Source organism: Bombina bombina, chromosome 2 (genome assembly GCF_027579735.1).
Source record: "Bombina bombina isolate aBomBom1 chromosome 2, aBomBom1.pri, whole genome shotgun sequence".
In the NCBI taxonomy this organism is placed as follows: Eukaryota; Metazoa; Chordata; class Amphibia; order Anura; family Bombinatoridae; genus Bombina; species Bombina bombina.
The window spans coordinates 1000564174-1000592106 of NC_069500.1; the positions used below are offsets into that span (position 1 = coordinate 1000564174).

A 27933-nucleotide genomic window follows, 5' to 3' on the forward strand; every position below is an offset into this window, starting at 1 on the left:
AGTAGAGACTGCTCCCTCCACCTTAGGGACCGTTTGCCATAAGTCCCGAGTGGTGGCGTCTATTGGAAACATCTTTCTAAATATTGGAGGGGGTGAGAACGGCACACCGGGTCTATCCCACTCCTTAGTAACAATTTCAGTTAATCTCTTAGGTATAGGAAAAACGTCAGTACTCGCCGGTACCGCAAAGTATTTATCCAACCTACATAGTTTCTCTGGTATTGCAACGGTGTTACAATCATTGAGAGCTGCTAAGACCTCCCCTAGTAATACACGGAGGTTCTCCAATTTAAATTTAAAATTTGAAATATCTGAATCCAATCTGTTTGGATCAGAACCGTCACCCACAGAATGAAGCTCTCCGTCCTCATGCTCTGCAAGCTGTGACGCAGTATCAGACATGGCCCTAGTATTGTCAGCGCACTCTGTTCTCACCCCAGAGTGATCACGCTTGCCTCTTAGCTCAGGTAATTTAGACAAAACTTCAGTCATAACAGTAGCCATATCTTGTAATGTTATCTGCAATGGCCGCCCAGATGTACTAGGCGCCATAATATCACGCACCTCCCGGGCGGGAGATGCAGGTACTGCCGCGTGAGGCGAGTTAGTCGGCATAACTCTCCCCTCGCAGATTGGTGAAATTTGTTCACATTGTACAGATTGACTTTTATTTAAAGTAGCATCAATACAGTTAGTACATAAATTTCTATTGGGCTCCACCTTGGCATTGGAACAAATGACACAGATATCCTCTGAGTCAGACATGTTTAACACACTAGCAATAACTTGCAACCTGGTTATAATCTTTTTTAGCAAAAACGTACTGTGCCTCAAAGAGGTACTTAAACGATTAAATGATTAAATGACAGTTGAGATAAAAAACTGAGAACAGTTATAGCATCAACTTTAAAACAACACAACTTTTAGCAAAGGTTTTGTTCCCATTAGTAAGATAACATAACTAAATTTGACATAAAAATTATTGAGTAACGTCTTTATCCACAGTCAATATAAAAAATTCTCACAGCTCTGCTGAGAGAATGTACCTCCCTTCAAGAAGTTTGAAGACCCCTGAGATCTGTCAGAGATGAACCGGATCATGCAGGAAAAATAATAGCTGACTGGAAATTGTTGATGCGTAGCAAAGAGCGCCAAAAACGGCCCCTCCCTCTCACACACAGCAGTGAAGAGAAACGAAACTGTCACAATTCAAAATAAACTACTGCCAAGTGGAAAATAAAGCCCAAACATTTATTTACTCAGTACCTCAGCAGTGTAAACGATTCTACATTCCAGCAAAAACGTTTAACATGATATAATACTTATTAAAAAGATTAGTGACCTTTAACAAAGTAGTTCCGGTGAAGTACCATTCCCAGAATACTGAAGTGTATACATACATGTCATTATAACGGTATAGCAGGATTTTCTCATCAATTCCATTCAGAAAATAAAAACTGCTACATACCTCAATGCAGATTCATCTGCCCCTGTCCCCTGATCTGAAGCTTTTACCTCCCTCAGATGGCCGAGAACAGCAATATGATCTTAACTACTCCGGTTAAAATCATAGTAAAAACTCTGGTAGATTCTTCCTCAACGTCTGCCAGAGAAGTAATAACACGCTCCGGTGCTATTATAAAATAACAAACTTTTGATTGAAGTCATAAAAACTAAGTATAATCACCATAGTCCTCTCACACATCCTATCTAGTCGTTGGGTGCAAGAGAATGACTGGGACTGACGTAGAGGGGAGGAGCTATATCAGCTCTGCTGGGTGAATCCTCTTGCATTTCCTGTTGGGGAGGAGTTATATCCCAGAAGTAATGATGACCCGTGGACTGATCACACATAACAGAAGAAAGCAATTTTAAAAAAGGGTATCGGGGAAAAATACATTAAACAACGATCATACAGCAGTCTTGTCTTGTCCTCTTGTATACTTTTTTTTTCTTTGTAAATAAGGATTTTATTGAAGCTTCAAATTAATACAATATATCAAAACAAAATATCATTACATTAATTATTTTAGCAGATTAAATAATTTTAAAGGAATGTATACTATAATAATTGAATAATCTATTATGTACTAGAATAATCTAAGATGTATACATCCTGCAAGGTACACTAGATGCCAGGTTCATAAACCCTAAAAAAGGCCAATTGGGGAAAGTTTGATACAGGCCAGGTCAGACTGAGATAAATTTAAAAGAAACTAAATTTGGAGGGAGGTTAAAGTCATTTAAATAATCAACTAGTAAATTTAGGAATTATAGCAATTATTGACAAGGCTTGACACGATTTTAAAAAACAGACTAGCATCACAATAAATATAGAAATTACTTAAAGGGATATAATACTCATATGCTAAATCATTTGAAAACAGAATTTATGCTTACCTGATAAATTACTTTCTCCAACGTTGTGTCCGGTCCACGGCGTCATCCTTACTTGTGGGATATTCTCTTCCCCAACAGGAAATGGCAAAGAGTCCCAGCAAAGCTGGTCACATGATCCCTCCTAGGCTCCGCCCACCCCAGTCATTCGACCGACGGACAGGAGGAAATATATATAGGAGAAACCATATGATACCGTGGTGACTGTAGTTAGAGAAAATAATTCATCAGACCTGATTAAAAAACCAGGGCGGGCCGTGGACCAGACACACCGTTGGAGAAAGTAATTTATCAGGTAAGCATAAATTCTGTTTTCTCCAACATTGGTGTGTCCGGTCCACGGCGTCATCCTTACTTGTGGGAACCAATACCAAAGCTTTAGGACACGGATGAAGGGAGGGAGCAAATCAGGTCACCTAAATGGAAGGCACCACGGCTTGCAAAACCTTTCTCCCAAAAATAGCCTCCGAAGAAGCAAAAGTATCAAATTTGTAAAATTTGGCAAAAGTGTGCAGTGAAGACCAAGTCGCTGCCTTACATATCTGGTCAACAGAAGCCTTGTTCTTGAAGGCCCATGTGGAAGCCACAGCCCTAGTGGAGTGAGCTGTGATTCTTTCAGGAGGCTGCCGTCCGGCAGTCTCATAAGCCAATCGGATAATGCTTTTAAGCCAAAAGGAAAGAGAGGTAGAAGTCGCTTTTTGACCTCTCCTTTTACCAGAATAAACAACAAACAAGGAAGATGTTTGTCTGAAATCTTTAGTAGCCTCTAAATAGAATTTTAGAGCACGGACTACGTCCAAATTGTGTAACAAACGTTCCTTCTTTGAAACTGGATTCGGACACAAAGAAGGTACAACTATCTCCTTGTTAATATTTTTGTTGGAAACAACTTTCGGAAGAAAACCAGGCTTAGTACGCAAAACCACCTTATCTGCATGGAACACCAGATAGGGCGGAGAACACTGCAGAGCAGATAACTCTGAAACTCTTCTAGCAGAAGAAATTGCAACCAAAAACAAAACTTTCCAAGATAGTAACTTAATATCTACGGAATGTAAGGGTTCAAACGGAACCCCTTGAAGAACTGAAAGAACTAGATTTAGACTCCAGGGAGGAGTCAAAGGTCTGTAAACAGGCTTGATCCTAACCAGAGCCTGAACAAATGCTTGAACATCTGGCACAGCTGCCAGTCTTTTGTGAAGTAAAACAGATAAAGCAGAGATCTGTCCCTTCAGAGAACTTGCAGATAATCCTTTCTCCAAACCTTCTTGTAGAAAGGATAGAATCTTAGGAATTTTTATCTTGTTCCATGGGAATCCTTTAGATTCACACCAACAGATATATTTTTTCCATATTTTATGGTAAATTTTTCTAGTTACAGGCTTTCTAGCCTGAATCAGAGTATCTATTACAGAATCTGAAAACCCACGCTTTGATAAAATCAAGCGTTCAATCTCCAAGCCGTCAGTTGGAGGGAAACCAGATTCGGATGTTCGAATGGACCCTGAACAAGAAGATCCTGTCTCAAAGGTAGCTTCCATGGTGGAGCCGATGACATATTCACCAGGTCTGCATACCAAGTCCTGCGTGGCCACGCAGGAGCTATCAAGATCACCGAGGCCCTCTCCTGATTGATCCTGGCTACCAGCCTGGGGATGAGAGGAAACAGTGGGAATACATAAGCTAGGTTGAAGGTCCAAGGTGCTACTAGTGCATCTACTAGAGTCGCCTTGGGATCCCTGGATCTGGACCCGTAGCAAGGAACCTTGAAGTTCTGACGAGACGCCATCAGATCCATGTCTGGAATGCCCCATAATTGAGTTATTTGGGCAAAGATTTCCGGATGGAGTTCCCACTCCCCCGGATGGAATGTCTGACGACTCAGAAAATCCGCTTCCCAATTTTCCACTCCTGGGATGTGGATCGCAGGCAAGTGGCAGGAGTGATCCTCCGCCCATTGAATTATCTTGGTCACTTCTTTCATCGCCAGGGAACTCCTTGTTCCCCCCTGATGATTGATATATGCAACGGTCGTCATGTTGTCTGACTGAAACCTTATGAATTTGGCCTTTGCTAGTTGAGGCCAAGCTCTGAGAGCATTGAATATCGCTCTCAGTTCCAGAATGTTTATCGGGAGAAGAGACTCTTCCCGAGACCATAGACCCTGAGCTTTCAGGGATTCCCAGACCGCGCCCCAGCCCACTAGGCTGGCGTCGGTCGTGACAATGACCCACTCTGGTCTGCGGAAGCTCATTCCCTGTGACAGATTGTCCAGGGTCAGCCACCAACGGAGTGAATCTCTGGTCTTTTGATCTACTTGAATCGTCGGAGACAAGTCTGTATAATCCCCATTCCACTGTCTGAGCATGCACAGTTGTAATGGTCTTAGATGAATTGGTGCAAAAGGAACTATGTCCATTGTTGCAACCATCAATCCTATTACTTCCATGCACTGCGCTATGGAAGGACGAGGAACAGAATGAAGTACTTGACAAGAGCTTAGAAGTTTTGATTTTCTGACCTCTGTCAGAAAAATCCTCATTTCTAAGGAATCTATTATTGTTCCCAAGAAGGGAACTCTTGTTGACGGGGACAGAGAACTTTTTTCTTTGTTCACCTTCCATCCGTGAGATCTGAGAAAGGCTAGGACGATGTCCGTATGAGCCTTTGCTTTTGACAGGGACGACGCTTGAATCAGGATGTCGTCCAAGTAAGGTACTACTGCAATGCCCCTTGGTCTTAGAACCGCTAGAAGGGACCCTAGTACCTTTGTGAAAATCCTTGGAGCAGTGGCTAATCCGAATGGAAGTGCCACAAACTGGTAATGCTTGTCCAGAAAGGCGAACCTTAGGAACTGATGATGTTCCTTGTGGATAGGAATATGTAGGTACGCATCCTTTAAATCCACGGTAGTCATAAATTGATTTTCCTGGATAGTAGGTAGGATCGTTCGAATAGTTTCCATTTTGAACGATGGTACCCTGAGAAATTTGTTTAGGATCTTTAGATCCAAAATTGGTCTGAATGTTCCCTCTTTTTTGGGAACTATGAACAGATTGGAATAAAATCCCATTCCTTGTTCTCTTATTGGAACTGGATGTATCACTCCCATCTTTAACAGGTCTTCTACACAATGTAAGAATGCCTGTCTCTTTATTTGGTTTGAAGATAATTGAGACCTGTGGAACCTTCCCCTTGGGGGTAGTTCCTTGAATTCCAGGAGATAACCTTGAGAAACTATTTCTAGCGCCCAAGGATCCTGAACATCTCTTGCCCAAGCCTGAGCAAAGAGAGAAAGTCTGCCCCCCACTAGATCCGGTCCCGGATCGGGGGCTATCCCTTCATGCTGTTTTGGTAGCAGTGGGAGGCTTCTTGGCCTGCTTACCCTTGTTCCAGCCTTGCATTGGTTTCCAGGCTGGTTTGGGTTGTGAAGTATTACCCTCTTGCTTAGAGGATACAGAATTAGAGGCTGGTCCGTTTCTGCGAAAGGGACGAAAATTAGGCTTATTTTTTGCCTTAAAAGACCTATCCTGTGGGAGGGCGTGGCCCTTTCCCCCAGTGATGTCTGAAATAATCTCTTTCAAATCAGGTCCAAATAATGTTTTACCTTTGAAAGGAATGTTAAGCAATTTTGTCTTGGAAGACACATCCGCTGACCAAGACTTTAGCCAAAGCGCTCTGCGCGCCACGATAGCAAACCCTGAATTTTTCGCCGCTAATCTAGCTAATTGCAAAGCGGCATCTAAAACAAAAGAGTTAGCCAATTTAAGTGCTTGAACTCTGTCCATAACCTCCTCATACGAAGATTCTTTACTGAGCGATTTTTCTAGTTCCTCGAACCAGAAACACGCTGCCGTAGTGACAGGAACAATGCATGAAATTGGTTGTAGGAATAGTAGTGCGTTTGTTTAGAGTAGAAACCGCCCCCTCGACCTTGGGGACTGTCTGCCATAAGTCCTTTCTGGGGTCGACTATAGGAAATAATTTCTTAAATATAGGGGGGGGGAACAAAAGGTATGCCGGGCCTTTCCCACTCTTTATTTACTATGTCCGCCACCCGCTTGGGTATAGGAAAAACGTCGGGGGGCACCGGAACCTCTAGGAACTTGTCCATCTTACATAATTTCTCTGGAATGACCAAATTGTCACAATCATCCAGAGTAGATAACACCTCCTTAAGCAGTGCACGGAGATGTTCTAATTTAAATTTAAATGTCACAACATCAGGTTCAGCTTGATGAGAAATTTTTCCTGAATCTGAAATTTCTCCATCAGACAAAACCTCCCTCATGGCCCCTTGAGATTGGTGTGAGGGTATGTCAGAACAGTTATCATCAGCGTCCTCTTGCTCTTCAGTGTTTAAAACAGAGCAATCGCGCTTTCTCTGATAAGTAGGCATTTTGGATAAAAGATTTGCTATGGAGTTATCCATTACAGCCGTTAATTGTTGCATGATAATAAGTATTGGCGCACTAGATGTACTAGGGGCCTCCTGTGTGGGCATAACTGGTGTAGACACAGTAGGGGATGATGTAGTATCATGTTTACTCCCCTCATTTGAGGAATCATCTTGGGCAATATCATTATCTGTGGCATTACTGTCCTTACTTTGTTTGGACACTATGGCACAATTATCACATAAATTTAAATGGGGAGACACATTGGCTTTCATACATATAGAACATAGCTTATCTGATGGTACAGACATGTTAAACAGGCTTAAACTTGTCAACAAAGCACAAAAAACGTTTTAAAATAAAACCGTTACTGTCACTTTAAATTTCAAACTGAAAACACTTTATTACTGAATATGTGAAAAAGTATGAAGGAATTGTTCAAAATTCACCAAAATTTCACCACAGTGTCTTAAAGCATTAAAAGTATTGCACACCAAATTTCAGAGCTTTAACCCTTAAATTAACGGAACAGTTTTCAAATTTAACCCCTATACAGTCCCAGCTATATGCTTTGCTGAGACCCAACCAAGCCCAGAGGGGAATACAATACCAAATGACGACTTCTAGAAGCTTTTTTAGTGATTCTTAGATCCTCACACATGCATCTGCATGCCTTGCTCTCCAAAAACAACTGTGCAGTAATGGCGCGAAAATGAGGCTCAGTCTATAACTAGAAAGGCCCCCAGACTAAAAAAGGTGTCCAACACAGTGCCTGCCGTTTTTTAAACGTTCCCCAAGATTATAATGCCAATTATTAGCTAGAATCTGCATAATATGCCCCAATAAAGCAATCGTTTTAGCCCATAAAAATGTCTACCAGTTTTTAAGCCCTTTTTTAAGCCCTTTATTCTTTTATATTTGACTAAGAAAATGGCTTACCGGTCCCCATGAGGGGAAATGACAGCCTTCCTGCATTACATGGTCTTGTTAGAAATATGGCTAGTCATACCTTAAGCAGAAAGGTCTGCTAACTGTTTCCCCCAACTGAAGTTACTTCATCTCAACAGTCCTGTGTGGAAACAGCAATCGATTTTAGTTACTGTCTGCTAAAATCATCTTCCTCTTACAAACAGAAATCTTCATCATTTTCTGTTTCAGAGTAAATAGTACATACCAGCACTATTTTAAATAACAAACACTTGATAGAAGAATAAAAACTACATTTAAACACCAAAAAACTCTTAACCATCTCCGTGGAGATGTTGCCTGTGCAACGGCAAAGAGAATGACTGGGGTGGGCGGAGCCTAGGAGGGATCATGTGACCAGCTTTGCTGGGACTCTTTGCCATTTCCTGTTGGGGAAGAGAATATCCCACAAGTAAGGATGACGCCGTGGACCGGACACACCAATGTTGGAGAAAGTACTGCAGCATAACTGTAAAAAGCTGACATGAACATATCACCTGAACATCTCTGTGTAAAAAAGGAAGATATTTTTACCTCAAGATTTCTTCAGCTAACCAGTGTACTCTGTGAACAGGTATACTTCAGCTGCTGTCCAGCTGCAAGTTAAAAAAAAAATAGCCAATCAGCATCAGCAATGCTGAGGTCATGCATTGCTTTGCTGTGTTCTCGTGAGCTTTCACTGAAATCTCTGTTGAGATTTCATAATAAACTTCCTTAAACTAAATTGGAAAATAACATGACTGTGCCTGCACATACGCTTCCTTGCAAGTCCTGAGACTAGCATCCTGATTACAGTGGGGTGTGAATACTTTGATACTTTGTAAAAAAGGAAGATATTTACCTCAAAATTTCCCCATAGATGTTCAGGTGATATTTTCTAGTGTTTTTTTTTTTTTTTTTTTTTTTTTTTACAGCTATGCTGCATCACTTTCAAGTGCTTCAACATTTGGGTATCATGTGCCTTTAATAGCCGATCACATACCAAAAGAGATTGTATAAAATAGCACTAGAAAACAGTGGACATGTATAAACATTTATGTGGGTATGTTATGCTTATAACAGTTTATAAAACACAGACAGTATAACATTTAATAGTATAATATCACACTATTATGCAAATATTATTGCCCCCAAAAAAATACATTTATCATGGATACCCTAAATGAAATTTCCAAAAATAATATAATATAAACAGGTTCTCAAGCATTGACAAAATGGAGTATTACTATTAAAATAGACATTTAAAAACAATGGTATCGAAACAAGGCTACCTCTCTATTTACACCGGAGATGCGAAAACTACAAAGTGAGGAAGTGAAGGGCCTTTTGTCAAAGAAAATAATTATGTAAACAGCTGAAACTTACAACATAAGGTAGTGTGCTGCTAGCTACTAAAGAAAGTGTGCTTCAAGCAGATACAGCACCTTAAATCCTAGGGAGAAACCATGATTCATCTAGGTATTTAAATATTTAGATTTTTTTTCCTTAAATTATTCATTTGCCTATTTTTAAATTTCCTGTCCTGCAGTGAAACTGCTGCTAAAACCGTGATACATTGTAATATAAGCATTTTTGCCAATTCAAGTATATTGCTAAAATGCTTTTTATTCAAAACTGAAATGCACTCACAGCCTCTCAGTTTTGACTATAATGTCCCTTTAAGTAACAGTGGTTTACATTTATATATTGACACGCATGCCTTTGCAATAATAAAACATACGTTTACATTCATGCTGGCTTGGGCAAACCTCTCACAACATCTTAGATAAGGTACAGTACGTTTACAAAAAACACATTTATTAAAAATTATGGCATTTTAACATTTTGTACATGCTTGCCATGTACATAACATTATTATTTTGTTTTTCAAGTTCTTTAACCTTAAAATTCAAAACTCTTCTCTCTACCTCTGTTAAATATCTAATGCATATAAAGAACATTTCATGGTTGTAATATTATTGTCTTTCATGTAATTAGCAAGAGTCCATGAGCTAGTGACGTATGGGATATACATTCCTACCAGGAGGGGCAAAGTTTCCCAAACCTTAAAATGCCTATAAATACACCCCTCACCACACCCACAATTCAGTTTTACAAACTTTGCCTCCCGTGGATGTGGTGAAGTAAGTTTGTGCTAGATTCTACGTTGATATGTGCTTCACAGCAGGCTGGAGCCCGGTTTTCCTCTCAGAGTGCAGTGAATGTCAGAGGGATGTGAAGAGAGTATTGCCTGTTTGAATTCAATGGTCTCCTTCTACAGGGAGTGCAGAATTATTAGGCAAATTAGTATTTTGACCACATCATCCTCTTTATGCATGTTGTCTTACTCCAAGCTGTATAGGCTCGAAAGCCTACTACCAATTAAGCATATTAGGTGATGTGCATCTCTGTAATGAGAAGGGGTGTGGTCTAATGACATCAACACCCAATATCAGGTGTGCATAATTATTAGGCAACTTCCTTTCCTTTGGCAAAATGGGTCAAAAGAAGGACTTGACAGGCTCAGAAAAGTCAAAAATAGTGAGATATCTTGCAGAGGGATGCAGCACTCTTAAAATTGCAAAGCTTCTGAAGCGTGATCATCGAACAATCAAGCGTTTCATTCAAAATAGTCAACAGGGTCGCAAGAAGCGTGTGGAAAAACCAAGGCGCAAAATAACTGCCCATGAACTGAGAAAAGTCAAGCGTGCAGCTGCCAAGATACCACTTGCCACCAGTTTGGCCATATTTCAGAGCTGCAACATCACTGGAGTGCCCAAAAGCACAAGGTGTGCAATACTCAGACATGGCGAAGGTAAGAAAGGCTGAAAGGCGACCACCACTGAACAAGACACACAAGCTGAAATGTCAAGACTGGGCCAAGAAATATCTCAAGACTGATTTTTCTAAGGTTTTATGGACTGATGAAATGAGAGTGAGTCTTGATGGGCCAGATGGATGGGCCCGTGGCTGGATTGGTAAAGGGCAGAGAGCTCCAGTCCGACTCAGACGCCAGCAAGGTGGAGGTGGAGTACTGGTTTGGGCTGGTATCATCAAAGATGAGCTTGTGGGGCCTTTTCGGGTTGAGGATGGAGTCAAGCTCAACTCCCAGTCCTACTGCCAGTTTCTGGAAGACACCTTCTTCAAGCAGTGGTACAGGAAGAAGTCTGCATCCTTCAAGAAAAACATGATTTTCATGCAGGACAATGCTCCATCACACGCGTCCAAGTACTCCACAGCGTGGCTGGCAAGAAAGGGTATAAAAGAAGAAAATCTAATGACATGGCCTCCTTGTTCACCTGATCTGAACCCCATTGAGAACCTGTGGTCCATCATCAAATGTGAGATTTACAAGGAGGGAAAACAGTACACCTCTCTGAACAGTGTCTGGGAGGCTGTGGTTGCTGCTGCACGCAATGTTGATGGTGAACAGATCAAAACACTGACAGAATCCCATGGATGGCAGGCTTGTGAGTGTCCTTGCAAAGAAAGGTGGCTATATTGGTCACTGATTTGTTTTTGTTTTGTTTTTGAATGTCAGAAATGTATATTTGTGAATGTTGAGATGTTATATTGGTTTCACTGGTAAAAATAAATAATTGAAATGGGTATATATTTGTTTTTTGTTAAGTTGCCTAATAATTATGCACAGTAATAGTCACCTGCACACACAGATATCCCCCTAAAATAGCTATAACTAAAAACAAACTAAAAACTACTTCCAAAACTATTCAGCTTTGATATTAATGAGTTTTTTGGGTTCATTGAGAACATGGTTGTTGTTCAATAATAAAATTAATCCTCAAAATTACAACTTGCCTAATAATTCTGCACTCCCTGTACGGGATCTATTTCATAGGTTCTCTGTTATCGGTCGTAGAGATTCATCTCTTACCTCCCTTTTCAGATCGACGATATACTCTTATATACCATTACCTCTACTGATTCTCGTTTCAGTACTGGTTTGGCTATCTGCTATATGTAGATGAGTGTCCTGGGGTAAGTAAGTCTTATTTTTTGTGACACTCTAAGCTATGGTTGGGCACTTTATACGTAAAGTTCTAAATATATGTCTTTAAACTTATATTTGCCATGATTCAGGATAATCAGTATTCCTTCTTTCAGACTGTCAGTTTCATTATTTGGGAAAATGCATATGAATAAAATATTTTTTCTTACCTTAAAGAAATTTTCTAATTGACTTTTTTCCTTGCGGGCTGTTAGGCTCGCGGGGGCAGAAAATGCTTCAATTTATTGCGTCATTCTTAGCGCAAACTTTTTTGGTGCAAAATTTTGTCATTTCCGGCGCCATAGTTGACGCCGGAAGTTACACGTGGTTGCGTCATTTTTGACGCATGTGTGTTACAGACGTTTTTTTGCGCCAAAAAGTGTGGGCGTCATACTTGGCGCCAAAAAATGTGGGCGTCATACTTGCCGCCAAAAAATGTGGGCGTCATACTTGGCGCCAAAAAATGTGGGCGCCATACTTGGCGCCACTTTTTTTCACATTATTTAAGTCTCACTTTTTTGTTGCTTCTGGTTGCTAGAGGCTTGTTTGTTTTGCATTTTTCCCCATTCCTGAAACTGTCATTTAAGGAATTTGATAATTTTGCTTTATATGTTGTTTTTTTCTATTACATATTGCAAGATTTTCCATAAATTATTCCTGGATCAGAACATACTGAGGGATTCCTGTTGACTAAGAAGTCCTACCAAAGCTAAGTTCATTTATTTTAAATGTTATGAATCTTTATCTTTAGCTATGGTTTGTAATAAGTTATCATGATAAACTTTTACATGCAGAATCCATTAGTATTTATGCTTTATGTATTGCTTTTCTTTTTACATCTTATGTACAAGATATACTTAGAAAATTTATAAGAATATTTTTCTGATTCTAGGTTAAGGCTTTGTCTGACTTTGCGCCTTCTATTAACAAAATTTTAAGTCTTTTTCAAACTTCTTTTTGATGAAGTTTCAAATGACCAACAACATGTTTTTTCTCTTTCAGAACTTTTCACTAACAAATCTACTTTTTATTTTTTATTAGAGTACATTTGTTTTTTTGTTTAAAAGGTGTTGATTATTTTGGATATTGAGGTAACTAGTTCTTTTTCAAAACTAGCTAACATTTTATTTCTGCTTATTTTATCTTCTGTGTCTTCAGAGGTTTTTTTCCATTCCTTCATACTAGGGAATAGAATAGGCTGACAATTTTCTTCAAAGGTTTTAAATTATATTCTTTGCCGGCAGTTAAATTAAATTTTGAGGGTTCTCCAATTTAATGGGGCTATCTCTACTCCTGCTAAATTATGCTATTGTTTCTATAGCAAAATAGTATTTATTTTCTTTTTAAATGGTTGTATCCTATTTAAGGAAATTTTTTTATTTTCAGGTACTTTTCTTGGACCTGTAATTTATTTGGATGATGTTGCTTTTGCTCCATTTTTTCTGTTTACTTTAAAGATCAAGTATCAGAATATGTATTATTTAGCATTGTTAAGGGACAAAGTCTACTGCTCATTTGAGGTTCAGACTGGGTGCTGTTGCATTTGTCTTGTTGTCTTGCATTTTTGTTTATGCAAGTCCGGTGTGTTCTGGTCCCTTAACTGGATTAACATGCTAATAAATTTATTTGTTTCTTCATTTTTATTGAATATTTTCACAAATGAGGTTTAATCTATGTCTTTAGCTGTTTTTAGCTAGAAGAAATTTTGTGATTTCTAAAAAATCCTTATTTCTTTTTTTCCAAGATAATCAATTATTTGATTCATATTGGATTCAATTCTTAACTGTTACTCTGGGCTTCAAGATTAAGTTCTTAGACTAAAACTTTAAGCTTATTTTAGTTTGGTTGTTCTTACTAAAGAACAAAATTCTAAATTCTTACCCAAGTAACATGTTTTTATTTAGAAGTTTTTTTGGTTCTATTCGGTACAAAATTCTTAGATTTTGGGTACAAAATAAAATTTGAAGTAAAACCGTCTGTGAGAAGTCTTTTTCTCTCTATTATATTCCAGCTATTCCAGTAAGGCTAACACTTTCCTTAATGTGTTTCAGTCCCATATATTTTGGGTAATGTTGAAGTGCGGTTGATCACCTGTTGAGGATCAAGCGCTGCTCAGATCTGTTATCTTCTGGGGTATTTATTCCAGTTCCATGTTTGGGGTTTTATTCAAACTATTCATTGTTCCAAAGATAGAAAATCTTTTTATTATATAAATGTACCATCTTTTAGATTGGTATTTATATGGTCTATTCTGACTTTTTTTGGTCAGTGATAGCATTAGTTGTTTTCATTAGATACAATAGATGCATATCTTCATTTCTGTTTTCATTCAGATTATTTTTATTTTCTGAGACTACGGAATCTCATATGATTCAATTTTGTTTTTTCAAGACATGGTTAGAGGATCTTTTTATCAAAAGCTCTTGATTCCTCACACAAGGGTCACCTTTTTTAGGTTTCCAGATAGATTGTGTCACTGTCTTTGTCTCTAACAGATAAGTGATTTTTTTCTTATTGGGTTCGGTACCTTCAGTCTCTATTATTTTCTTCAGTTGCTATATATGCATGGAAATTTAGGTCTTATGGCTGCAGCATTGGATTCATTTTCCTTTGCTCATTTTCATAGAAAACCTTTCCAGTTTTTTATGCTGCATAATGGTGCAGGGATTCTAGGATTTCACTTTTTAAATCTTCAAATTCTATGTTTATCTATCTTTGATTCGGTGGTTAAGATCACCATCATTTAGTTCTACAGGTCTCTTTGATTCTTTCAACCTGGACCATGATCTCTATAGATGCAAGTCTTTTAGGTTGGGAGGCTGTCTGAGGTTCTCTGTCAGCACAAGGGGTTTGGAAATCTCAGGAGGCGAGTTTACCATTTGATATTTTGGAACTCCGTGCATTCCCAGAGTTCTTCATTTGGTTTCTTTTGAAGAACAGACGTTTATTGTTTTTTTCAGACATTATCACATCTGTGGTGTATGTCAATCATCAGGGTGTGACTATCAGTCTTTAGACTGTGACAAAGTATCTCGGATATTTGCTTGGGCTAAATCCAGCTCCTATCTAAATTCTGGGGTCCTTTTCCCAGGTATAGACGTTTGGGAAGCGGATTATCTCTGTTAATCAAGCTTTACATCCGGGAGAATGGTCTTTACCCAGATAAGTTTTTCAGATGTGAGGGCTTCCAGAAATAGATCTGTTGGCCTCTCGTCTTAACAAGGAATTTCCCAGGGGCCTATTTCAGGTCCGGGGATAATCAGGCGGAAGTTGCGTATGCATTGACACTTCCTTGGAATTATCATTCTGTCTATATCTTCCGCCTCTAGTTCTTCAAAAATTCTAATGGAGCGTTCGTTTGTACTGCTGGTGGTTCCAGCATGGCCTCACAGGTTTTGGTATGCGGATCTCATTCGGATGGCCAGTTGCCAACCTTGGACATTTCCGTTAGACCAGACTTTTTATCTCAAGGCCCATTTTTCCATCAGGATCTCAAATCATTTAATTTGAAGATATGGAGATTGAACGTTTGATTCTTAGTCATAGAGGTTTCTCTGACTCCGTGATTAATACTATGTTACAGGTTTGTAAATCTGTCTCTAGAAAGATTTATTATCGAGTTTGGAAGACTTTCATTTCTTGGTGTTCTTCTCATAAATTCTTTTGGCATTCTTTTAGAATTCCTAGAATTTTACAATTTTTCAGGTTGGTTTTGTCTGCAAGTTATTTGAAAGGACAAATCTCTACTCTTTCTGTTCTTTTTCACTGAAAGATTGCTATTTATTCTGATATTTATTGTTTTGTACAGGCTTTGGTTTGTATCAAGCCTGTCATTAAATCAATATCTCCTCCTTGGAGTCTCAATTTGGTACTGAGGGCTTTACAGGCTCCTCCGTTTTGAACCTTTGCGTTCTCTGGACATTAAAATTACTTTCTTGGAAAGTATTGTTCCTTTTGGTTATCTCTTCTGCTAGAAGAGTTTCTGAGTTTTCTGCTCTTTCTTGTGGATCTCCTTTTCTGATTTTTCATCAGGGTAAGGCAGTGTTCCTTCCTGTTATTCATTATTTTGTTCAGGCTTTGGTTCTTATCAAACCTGTAATTAACCCAATTTCTCCTCCTTGGAGTTTTAATTTGGTTCTAAAGGCTTTACAGGCTCTTCTATTTGAGCATATGTTTTCTCTAGACATTATTTACTTTCATGGAAAGTATTGTTCTTTTTAGACATCTCTTCAGCTAGAACAATTTTTAATTATCTGTTCTTTCTTGTGAGTCTCCTTTTTCTGATTTTTTCATCAGGATAAGGTGGTTTTTGCTATCCTCATTTAAATTTTTACCTAAAGTTGTGATTTCTATCAACATTAGGGAGGAATTATTGTCTTTTACTAAGACTTCTTTGGTAAGATTCTTACATTCTTTGGATATGGTAAGAGTTTTGAAATCTTATGTTGAAGATATTCAGATTTCAGATAGTCTTCTAGTCTATTTGTTATCTTTTCTGGTGTTAGGAAGGTCAAAAGGCTTCTGCCATTTATTTGGCATCTTGCTTAAACTTTTGATTCATCATGCTTATTTGGAGTCGGGTGGATTCCCGTCTCGGAGGATTATGGCTCATTCTACTAGGTAAGTTTCTTCTTCCTGGGCTTTTTAAGAATGAAGCTTCTGTTGATCAGATTTGCAAAGCAATGATTTGGTGGTCTTTGCATACTTTTACTATGTTCTACCATTTTGATGTTTTCTCTTCTTTAGAAGCAGTTTTGGTAGAATGGTACTTCAGGCAGCTGTTTCAGTTTGATTCTTCTGCTTATATTTTCAGTTTTTTTCATTATAAAAATTGAAACTTTTTTGATTTGGGTAGTGGATTAATTTTTCAGCGGAATTGGCTGTCTTTATTTTATCCCTCCCTCTCTAGTGACTCTTGCGTGGAAGTTCCACATCTTGGGTATTTATTATCCCATACGTCACTAGCTCATGGACTCTTGCTAATTACATGAAAGAAAACAATTTATGTAAGAACTTACCTGATAAATTCATTTCTTTCATATTAGCAAGAGTCCATGAGGCCCACCTTTTTTGTGGTGGTTATGATTTTTTGTATAAAGCACAATTATTCCAATTCCTTATTTTTTTGATGCTTTCACTCCTTTTTTTTATCACCCCACTTCTTGGCTATTCGTTAAACTGAATTGTGGGTGTGGTGAGGGGTGTATTTATAGGCATTTTAAGGTTTGGGAAACTTTGCCCCTCCTGGTAGGAATGTATATCCCATACGTCACTAGCTCATGGACTCTTGCTAATATGAAAGAAATGAATTTATCAGGTAAGTTCTTACATAAATTATGTTATTTCTTCATGCTGACTGAGCAACACTGCTTGACAATCAGTCACATTTGACCAGCAGGATTGACCAAGAGAACCCTTGTACAATCCTATAAATTTAGCACAGTAACACTTTGAGCCTGCTCTGAGTGGATCTGCTGTATTGATTCTGTTAAATTAAGATTGTCTGTTTAAGTAGAGCAGTTAGCTAACCAAGGTAGTTAGGCAAACAAGGATTTGGAGTAACCAAGGGGAAATAAAGTTAATATTTTTAAGTTAAACCTTTTAGTAAGTATGTGTGAGAATCTCATTCAGTGTACAGCTTGCCACATGTTTGCATCACTGAAGCAGCCACTTCAGGGATTATATGTTTGTGGCAAATGTGAGCATATTGTCTCTTTAGAAACTTGTATTGGAGTTCTGGAGAAAAGAATTGCAACACTGCATGAAATTCAGACACTTGTAAGGGAAATGGATAGGAATGAGCTGGTTGTTAATGGTTCTAGCAGTGGGAATGGGGAGGATTCAGATGAGGAGACTCCAGGATGTAGCTGGGTCACAGAGGGCAAAGTAAAGCTAAGCGGAAGAGGCGGGCCAGTTCTGAGCTGATACACCCCAACAGATTTGCCAGATTAAGTGAAGATGTTGGGGATATCCGTTCAGGGGTGGCAGTGTCAGAGAGTGCTGTGTTGCCTAGTATAGTGAACAGTACTTTAGTCGTGGAAGAGGAACATACTATTGTGGGCAGTCCTTCAGACATGGTAGAGGGGCATACAAGTCAGGGCCTGAGGCAGATGTAGGTGGTAGGATACTCTATTATTAGGAAGGTTGATAGGGTAATTTGCCATCCAGACCCTTTAAACAGAACAGTTTGCTGTCTTCCAGGGGCTCGTGTTAGGCATATTGTGGAGCTTATTGATAGTTTGCTAGAGGGATGTGGGTCTGATCCTGCAGTCATGGTACATATTGGTACTAATGAAGGAATCAGCGGGAGATGGAGAGTTCTAAAAAATTACTTCAGGTAGTTATGTAGCAAGCTTAAAGCAAGGACCTCCAAAGTAATATTTTAGGAGATATTACCAGTGCCGTGTGCTAACTCAGGCCTCGCTTCCATTGAGTCGTAATTCAGTTTGCGTGCACTCGCAAACCGTTAAATATGCTGTCGAAAGCAATATCGTTTATCGACTGTTTCCAATGGCGCGTTATACCTCAATATCGGCAGCTGGACTCCTGCTGCCGAAAAAATATTTGCGTCCCATAGAAAGTAATAGAAGCCGTTAATCAATAAATTATACCAGGTTTCCAATGAAAGCGCAAACCGTTAATATACTGTCGGAGGCTGTCGATACATTGAGAAATATTACACCAAACTCAACTAGGTGTAAAAGAGGGAAATTGTGCTTTTTGAGACCTATTTTCTATTGAAATGATAAAACTTGCAAATAATGCAAGTGTTTTAATGTAGAAATAAATTGTTATAAGTAACATTTATTGTTGTCTCATGTATAGAAATAGTTGAACTTATATTCTAATAGAAATAACAGTATATATTTAAATATAAAAGAACATATCTACAGAATGCAAACTAGACCTATGCCTAGGGCAGCAATACATATTACTTATATTTATGAAGTGGTAAATATAATTATATTGAAAAATAGTATTTGATTATTAAAAATATGGATAAGTGTATCTTTATTTTTCATGAGAGGTGATCACCGGTAAGGAGCACGGACGTTAAACGTAAATTCTATAGCGTAAGGTCGGGTTACCTTAGCAACTAATTGATTTTCAAGAAATCCGACATTAGATGGAAGCGTTAACACAACGTTGACGTACAGCTACATGAAAAGAGCGACTTCGCGCTATCCGCAAAATATTTCAATTGAAACCTTGTACTAAAATGGAGCTTACGGCTCCATTTTTAACGACTCAATGGAAGCGAGGCCTCAGTAAGGCAGAAGGAGCTAAGGTCTATTAATTCATGGTTAAAAACATGGTGTTAAAATGAGGGGTTTGACTTTTTAGAGCACTGGGCTGACTTTTCACTTGGGTACAATTTGTACAGTAAGGATGGATTGCACCTGAATGACATGGGTGCAGATGTGTTGGGGAAAAGGATGGTAGCACATTTAGAGAATCTTTTAAACTAGTCAAAGGGGGGAGGGTCAGTTAGAACACAATAGAACAGAGAGATCAGTCTGTGAATATGTCACTCCCTTAATATCTCAAGGAAGGGTTGACGTAAGAAATGTCACATTAGAAAGTATAGAGGAAAGCACACCAAGTAGCAGCAGAAAGCACATGAAAATTAAATGTATGACAACAAATGCAAGAAGCATGACAGGTAAAATGGGGGAGCTTGAGCTTTTAGTTGCAGAAGAGGACTATGATGTTATCAGTATAACTGAAACTTGGTGGGATGATTCACATGACTGGGCAGTTAACTTAGAGGGGTATACTTTATTTTAGGAGGGACAGGAATAATAAAAGGGGTGGGAGGAATCTGCATGTATATTAAACCTAACCTTAAACCTACAATAAGGGAAGATATTTATGATACAAGTGACAATGTAGAGACCCTGTGGGTTGAAATAAAGAGTGGTGGGAAAAATCCTAAAAAAAATATTACTAGGAACATGCTACAAGACCCCCAACATTAGTGACCTGGAGGAAACTCAACTACTAATCTAAATAGGTAAGGCGGCTAATAACAGTGCAGTAATCATGGGAGATTTTAACTACCCTGATATAAACTGGACCAATGAAACTAGTAATTCAGCTAAGGGGGATAGATTTTTAAATGTTCTCAGGGATAACGTCTTGTCACAATTAAGAGGAGCCAACTAGGATTAAAGCTATATTGAATGTAGTGCTATCAAACAATACAGATATAATATCAAACATAGAAGTCAAAGAACATTTGGGTAACAGTGATCATAACGTGGTCACATTTGAAATCTCTTTTCATATGCAGTATCTTCAAGGTTTAACTAAGCAAAATTCAACAATTTAAGGAAATCATTAAATAATATAAATTGGGACAATGTATTCTCTAATAAAAAATACAGAGGATAAATGGATAATATTTAAAACTTTGTTAAATAAATATACATATTAACAAATACCATATGATTATAAAAATAAAAAAATCAAAGCCAATGTGGCTAAATAAAAGTGTTAAGAGAAATTAGGAAAAAACGTAGGGCATTTAACATGTTCAAAGAAAATAGTACAGACTCAGCATTCCATATTTATAAGGAATGTAACAAAGCATTCAAAAAAGCAATCAAATTAGCCAAAATTGAAAATGGAAAAATTAATTGCAAAGGATTCTGAGTCTAACCCTAAAAGGTTCTTTAAGTACATAAATAGCAAAAAATCGAAGGACAATATAGGTACATTTAAAATGCGTGGAGGGTAGCATGATAAATAATGACAGGGAGAAGGCTGAGGTACTAAACCAGTTTTTTTCTTCAGTATACACAAGAGAGGAATCATTGGATGATACTTTGGAACAAAATAGAACATGCCAGTCCATACAATTAACTGGGTTATGTTTAGAGGATATCAGGAAAAAACTGGATAATATTAAGGTAAATAAAACTCCAGGCCCAGATGGAATACACCTAAGGGTTTTAAGGGAATTTAGCACTGTTATAGACAAACCTCTACTCTTAATTTTTTAAGACTCATTATCCTCAGGCATGGTACCCCAGGATTGGCGTAAAGCTGATGTGGTGCCACTCTTCAAAAAGGGAAGCAGGGATGATCCAGGAAGCTATAGACCAGTTAGTCTGACATCAATAGTGGGGAAGATATTTGAAGGGATTATAAGGGATTATATTGATGAGCATATTCGTGTAAACAAGATTATGAGTTCTAATTAGCATGGTTTTAGGAAAAATAGATCATGTCAAACTAATCTAATTAGATTCTACGAGGAAGTAAGTAAAAATATAGATAAAGGGGAATTAGTTGATGTGATATACTTAGATTTTGCAAAGGCATTTGATACAGTGCCACATGAGAGATTAATGAGAGATTAATGCACAAAATTAAGGGACTGGGAATAGCTGAAAATGTTAGCTCATGGATAAATAACTGGATAAAAGATAGGGAGCAATGGGTAGTAGTAGTAAATGGATCATACTCCGATTGGACAAAGGTAATCAGTGGAGTCTCCCAGGGATCAGTACTGGACCCTGTTCTTTTTAATATTTTAATAAATGACTTGGAGCAAGGATTAAATAGCAACATCTCTATTTTTGCAGATGATACTAAGTTAAGTAAGGTCATTAGGTCAGAGCAGGATGAACTTTAATTGCAAAGGGATCTGAAAAAATTAGTAGTATGGGCAGGTAAATGGAAAATGAGATTTAATATGGGAAAATGCAAGGTTCTATATTTTAGAAGTAAAAATAAGCAGGCAACATATTTTTTTAAATGAGACAAGACTTAGCCAAACAGAGGAGGAAATGGATTTGGGAGTAGTAATAGAGTAACAAGCTAAAGATGGGTGCACAATGCAGGGCAGCGCTTCAAATGCTAATAAGATACTAGCATGTATTAAAAGTAGCATTGATTCAAGGGAGGAAAGCATAATTCTGTCACTATATAAAGCTCTGGTAAGACCTCACCTTGAGTATGGAGTGCAATTCTGGGGACCGATCGCAAAAAAAGATATTGCAGAACTAGAAAAAGTTCAGAGAAGGGCCACAAAGCTAATAAGGGGATAGGCGAATTTAACCTATGAGGAGAGCTAGCCAAACTGGGTCTGTTTTCTTTAGAAAAAAGGCTCTTGAGAGGTGACATAATTACTTTATATAAATATATTCAAGGCACATATACAGAGATGGCAGAAGCTCTGTTTATTCCAATAAAATTGTTTCTGACAAGAGGTCACAATTTAAGGTTGGAGGAAAGGAGATTTAAATGTTTTTTTCACTGTAAGAGCAATAAAATCGTGGAAACAATTGCCAAAGGAGGTAGTGAATGCCAATACCCTAGATACATTTAAAATAGTATGGATACATTTCTGTATATAAACAAAATTCATGGATATGATTTAGTGGGGTTATTTAAGCTTAACTGGAGCTTTTTGTAAGTATTTTATATTTGTATAGGTTGAACTTGATGGACTTCAGTCTTTTTTCAAACTTATCTACTATGTTACTATGTTACATTTTGCAAGTGGCAATAACTGGCGGACAGGTTCTCTGCCTGAGGGCTCCTCCACCTTCAAATTAATACATTTTACTTATTGTCCTTTTTAGAAGTAGCTTTTTATTACAACTACTATGCTTACATAAGATAGACTAGTTTAGATTTTACTTCTATAAATGTTATAAAAATACTTTAAACATATGAGATGTATATAAATCTGTACATAAAACCTAATGTGTGTATTTGCTTCAGGGCTTTCTTCAGACACCAATATTTTGACACCGAATACTGAGAGCAGCTGTGACCTAACAACTAAAACAAAGTCTACTAGTGGGAATGATGATAACACGTCCTTGGATCTTGAATGGGAGGATGAAGAAGGTTGGTGTTAGCTATTTAGATCAGTGCTTTTGTGACTTTAGTGGGTTGAAGTCTACTTGTGATTTTCTTATGTGCAATGTATTTTTAGTTCTATTTCATAGATTAGCCATTCTGTGATAGGACTATAAAAAGCTCCACTTTTACTTTAGAAAGTATTTCTTACACAGAACAATTGAAACACACATTGCGCATAAACTATACATTTGATCTAAAAGTCTATACAGTATTCTAAGGGTCCTAGGGCTGATATTTTGAGTGATCCATAGTTCCGATATTTTATTTTCATCACTTCTGTTTGTGTAGTATTAATATTACATTTTATTACTGATCCAGGAATAAATAGGATGGTCCCAATGCGAGAACGCTCCAAGACTGAAGAAGACATTCTTCGAGCAGCCTTAAAATACAGTGGGAAGAATCCTGGTAGTCAAACAGCCTCTGCCTCTGATGATTCAAATGGGTTGGAATGGGAGAATGATTTTGTTAGTGCAGAGATGGATGACAATGGCAACTCAGAGTATGCAGGGTTTGTAAACCCAGTCACAGAACTTTCTGCAGAACAGCAACACAGGTAGTTGGAACAAGGATCTTCTGATGAACGATAACCAAACTTGTTATATATTCTTCTCCCTGGATTTAAAATAAAGAATGTATTTTTTTTTCTGGAGCCTTTACTTAGAAATTTATAACTGGAAGATTTCCAAAATAAGTGCAATTTTTTATTGTTTTTGTTTTCTTCTACTACATTTATTTTTTATGAAATATTGTTTGGGGGAAAATTAGGTAGAATATTCTGCATATAAATAGTTTCACTAATAAATTATATGAGATGAGGAAGAAGGAAGGCTGAGTCCAAGTGTCAATAAACAGGTTTATTGCGGAGCAGGCTTTCTTGATACAAGGTAAGCTCCAATCTTACGCGTTTCGCGCATGAGCACATGCGCTTCATCATAAATTATATGCACTAATTGAAAACTTGAGATTTTTGTAAATGTGTTTTGCACTTCACATTCTTTTATCTGAGCTCATTTGTATTCTTTATTTTATTTAATTCATGCAAGTTGTAAGCTTTTCAAGTAATTGTTTTAATGAAAATAAGTGTGAGTATGTGTAGAATTTTTTTACATTACATGATGGATTGCAGAAATGTGTTCACTTATGTGCTAAACACCTTTTCTAAATGTGTTCTTTTTCTTATTTTCTCTTAAAATATATTCATAGTTGTACAGTTGTAAAGAATGCTTCTTGCAGATATGTTTGAGGCTTTCTCTACAATTGCATGGAAGTCTGTACTCTGTAAATAAATGGAAACACTCAACGGACAGCTGGCGTCATTTAAAGTTCATGGAAATTGAGTTACTTTATTTGATTTTCCTGTAGCTGATATTATAAGGAGATGGAAATCAAATTTTTTAATGTAAAATGTATTATTCACTACAAGCAAAAGCAATGCACCTTTTAACGTAAGTCTCCAGCATACACAAAATACACAACTCTGTATAAGAAATGTAAACTGCCCAATAAATTTTTTTAGTCTGTTGATTAATGCCTAACGTCAGATTCATATGGTTATTTTATTTCATTATTTATTTTAAATTACAAAAACTGTATGTGGAAAGTTGCAAATATAGTTCTGGTCATGAAGTACCAAAACCTGAATCTCCAGCTTATTTTAAATTGTCAGTTGGGTCTCCAACAGAAGAAAATCTTCTACTTCTTAATTGTTCTTTATCTGTTAAATAATGTTATTTTCTGTTTAATGTACATTTTTTATTTTATTTCAATTTTTCTTAAGGGATTCTACATCCTTTAAATGATTAAAGGGACAAGTAATCACCTTGATATTTTTATATAAAATGTTTATGCCTAATGCAACAACTTTGCAATATACTTTCATTATTTAATGTGCCCCCTTTTCATGTAATGTAGCTCTGAAAATTGAGGCTTTGCTAATTCTCAGAACTTGAAATGTCTAATGTGTAGTGGAAAAATGTTGCAATATACTTTTATTATATGTGCTATGTGGCCAAAAGTATGTAGACACCAGACCATTACACCTATATGAGCTTGTTGGACATCCCTTTCCAAAACGGTGGGCATTAATATGGAGTTTATTTTCCCCCTTTTTGCTGAAACTCTTCAGGAAAGGCTTTTAGAGTAAATCTCTGGAAATTTGTGCCCATTCAGCCAAAAGATCATTTGTGAGGTCAGGCACTGAGGTTGGGTGAGTCTGTCTCGCAATAGGCGTTCCTTTTAATCCCAAGGGCATTAATGGGGTTGGGGTCTGTGCTCTGCAGGCAACTCCTGTTCCTTTACCCTAAACTCGTCAAACCATGGGGCCGATTTATCAAGGGCCTCATGCCCCTGTTTCCGTGCGAGCCTTCAGGCTCACCAGAAACAACAGTTATGAAGCAGCGGTCTAAAGACCGCTGCTCATTAACTGGTCCGCTGCCTCTGAGGCTGCGGACATCAATCCGCCCGATCCTATACGATCGGGTTGATTGACACCCTATGCTAGCGGCCGATTGGCGTGAATCTGCAGGGGGCGGCATTGCACAAGCAGTTCACCAGAACTGCTTGTGCAATGTTAAATGATGACAGCATATGCTTTCGGCATTCAGCGATGTCTGGTGGACATGATACGCTACAGCGTATCATGATAGCCAGACATTGGTAAATTGGCCCTCATGTCTTCATGGACCTCACTTTGTGCACAGGGGCACAGTCATGCTGGAACACGAATGGGCCTTCCTCAAACTGTTGCCACAAAATTGGAAGCACCCAATTTTCTAAAATGTCTTTGTATAATGTAGTATTAAGATGACCCTTCACTGAAACTAAGGGACCTAGCCCAAACCCTGAAAAAACAGCCCCAGACCATTTCCACCAATCTTTACAGTAGACACTGTGCATTCTGGCAAGTAGCATTCTCTTGGCATGTGCCACACCCAGATTCTTTCATCAGACTGCCATAAAGTGAAGTGTGATTCATCACTCCAGAAAACATGTTTCCACTGCTCCAGTGGCGGTGTTCTTTACACCACTTTAGCCAACGCTTAACATGTTGATGCTAAAAATCAATTTTATGAAGCTCCTGATGCACAGTTCTTGTGTTGAATTTGCTTTTAGCAGCAGTTTAGAACTCTTTAGTCAGTAACGCAACAGAGGATAAGCAATTTTTACATGGTTCATCACTCAGCGGCTCTGCTGTGTGAGTTTGTGGCCTACCACTTTGTGTCTAGGTTGTTGCTCCTAGACACTCCACAATAATAGCACTTACAGTTGACCGGTGCAGATCTAGTAGGACAGAACTTTTCGCAAACTGGAATCCTATGCCATGTTTAAAGTCTATACTCTCCAGCACAACCTGTTGTACTGCCAATGGTTGTCTATAGATATTGCATGGCTATGTGCTGGATTTTTTGCACTCTACCAATGGATGTGACTGAAAAGACCTGACCTCTATAATTAGTAGGGGTGTCTACATACTCTGGACCATATAGTGTATGTTTACCTCTTTCCTTTAACTCTGAACTTTTTTTCCAGTTTTGAGAATTTGAAGTGCACACTGCAGATATCTGAAGCCTAATTTTGCCACATATCTGTCCCTAATTGGCTTCAGGAGAGATAATTGCTAACAAACTGACTAGCTGTGTCTACTCCATTGACAAGTCTGCATTGTCTCCTTCACAGAAGTCAAGTGTAGTTTTGCTATTGAAAAACAATTGCAACAAAGTGTTAAATCAAACTTAGTTGACATGTTAATACAGAAAATCTAGTAGTTACAAGAAATTTACTTTAACTTAAATGCTGGCATGAATTTTAATCCTCCTCTTCCTGGCTAATTAATGTTTTAGACAGGGCAGCTGTTGTCTACAGTCCCATGAAAAACTACATGTGTTAGTAAATGTTGGCTATTCAGAGTGTAGGTCAGCTAGACAGGTTAACAAAGAGGGGGGAGAAAAAGATATGTTTGTTTCCTAGCTGAAATGCTGTTTTCTTCTTTCTGTAGATTTATGAAAAGCTGCACTGGAAAAAGGATTTTATTTTGCTTTCTGCTCTTCCAGGTTCAAGTAAAAGGCTTGCTTGAAGGTTTTAATGGATTGTTTTTTTTTTGCTGAAAACAAGCTGTGTTTATGTTCCAGTTCTCTCCCAAAGAAGATACGAAATAACTTAACAGGTCGTGTTTAAAAAGTAGTCAAGTGACAAAATTGAGGTAAGGGCACCTCTGGCTGGCAAGCTTACGTGTTTCGGCATAGAGCCGTAATCATAGCATATGGAAGCCAGCCACAGGTGTACATTATATACACAAATTGCAGCAATATTATTGGTTAAAATCTTTAGAATTTTAAAAACACGCCCACTGTGTTTCAACCCTTTGTATACAGGAGAGAACAAAATATACAATTTTATATATGTATATAGGCCATGGAAAAGTGTATATAAGTATGCATATATGAATACTTTGTATATCCTCAAGCAAACTCACTAGAGCAGTCTACGAATGTACACAACTATATAGTATACTATTATATATGTGTGTATGCTGTACCCTATATGCTTAGTCTACAAAATCAAAGGGACATGGGGTAATTAATCCCTCCTAATTAAAGCATAGAACTTGGAAATATAGCAACATAGAAATTCATATACGTGACCTATGAAGTACAATTATATATATATATATATATATATAATTGATATAGAGGAAATTACAAAAAGGCCAATGCATGATATATATAACGCAACGATCAACTATGACCGGATTTATTCAATGCCGTGTGCATATGTGCACTGATGGCCAGGACATCATTGTGTTTAGGAGGGGATAAGATGCTCATACCGCAGAAACCAGACATTGGGTAATGTCCTGTCTCCTACTGTTCTTAAGACACCCACTACTCAGGGCAGTGCCTGGCTTACTAGCAAAGGCTCATACAGATGTGGTAGCTCTAGATGTGGAGCTTGTGAATACCTGATTATGTCAGACCAATTTCATTCTACCATAACTGGCAGGGTATATGAGATGAATTTTTGTCTAAATTGTACATCAACATATGTTATATACTCCATTACCTGCACCAAACGTGGTAAGCAGTATGTAGGGCTCACTAAAAGAGATATAAGGTCCAGGGTTAGTGAGCACCCGTCAACCATCAGGGTGGGTAAGGCTACCACCCCTCTTGTGTACCATATTGCCCAGTCACACAGTATAGGCTGCCAGGAAAAGCAAGACAAGTCTTTAGACATGATACCTCGCCCCAAGAGAGAGGACAATAAGGATGTTATTTCATGCAAAAGAGAGATGCTGTGGATTTTCAA

General features: G+C 38.0%; 1 protein-coding gene across 2 annotated transcripts in view; it reads left to right on the top strand.

Moving 5' to 3' along the window:
• The window catches only part of AP1AR (adaptor related protein complex 1 associated regulatory protein), a 190039-nt gene extending 165875 nt beyond the window's left edge, over positions 1-24164 (top strand). For both annotated transcript variants that reach the window (XM_053703552.1, XM_053703553.1), the window contains 2 exons: positions 22483-22611; positions 22945-24164. In XM_053703552.1, the coding sequence (XP_053559527.1) occupies positions 22483-22611; positions 22945-23186 (371 nt within the window). In that variant the 3' untranslated portion in view covers positions 23187-24164. The remainder of the gene's footprint in view (positions 1-22482; positions 22612-22944) is intronic.
• Positions 24165-27933: the final 3769 nt, after the last annotated feature.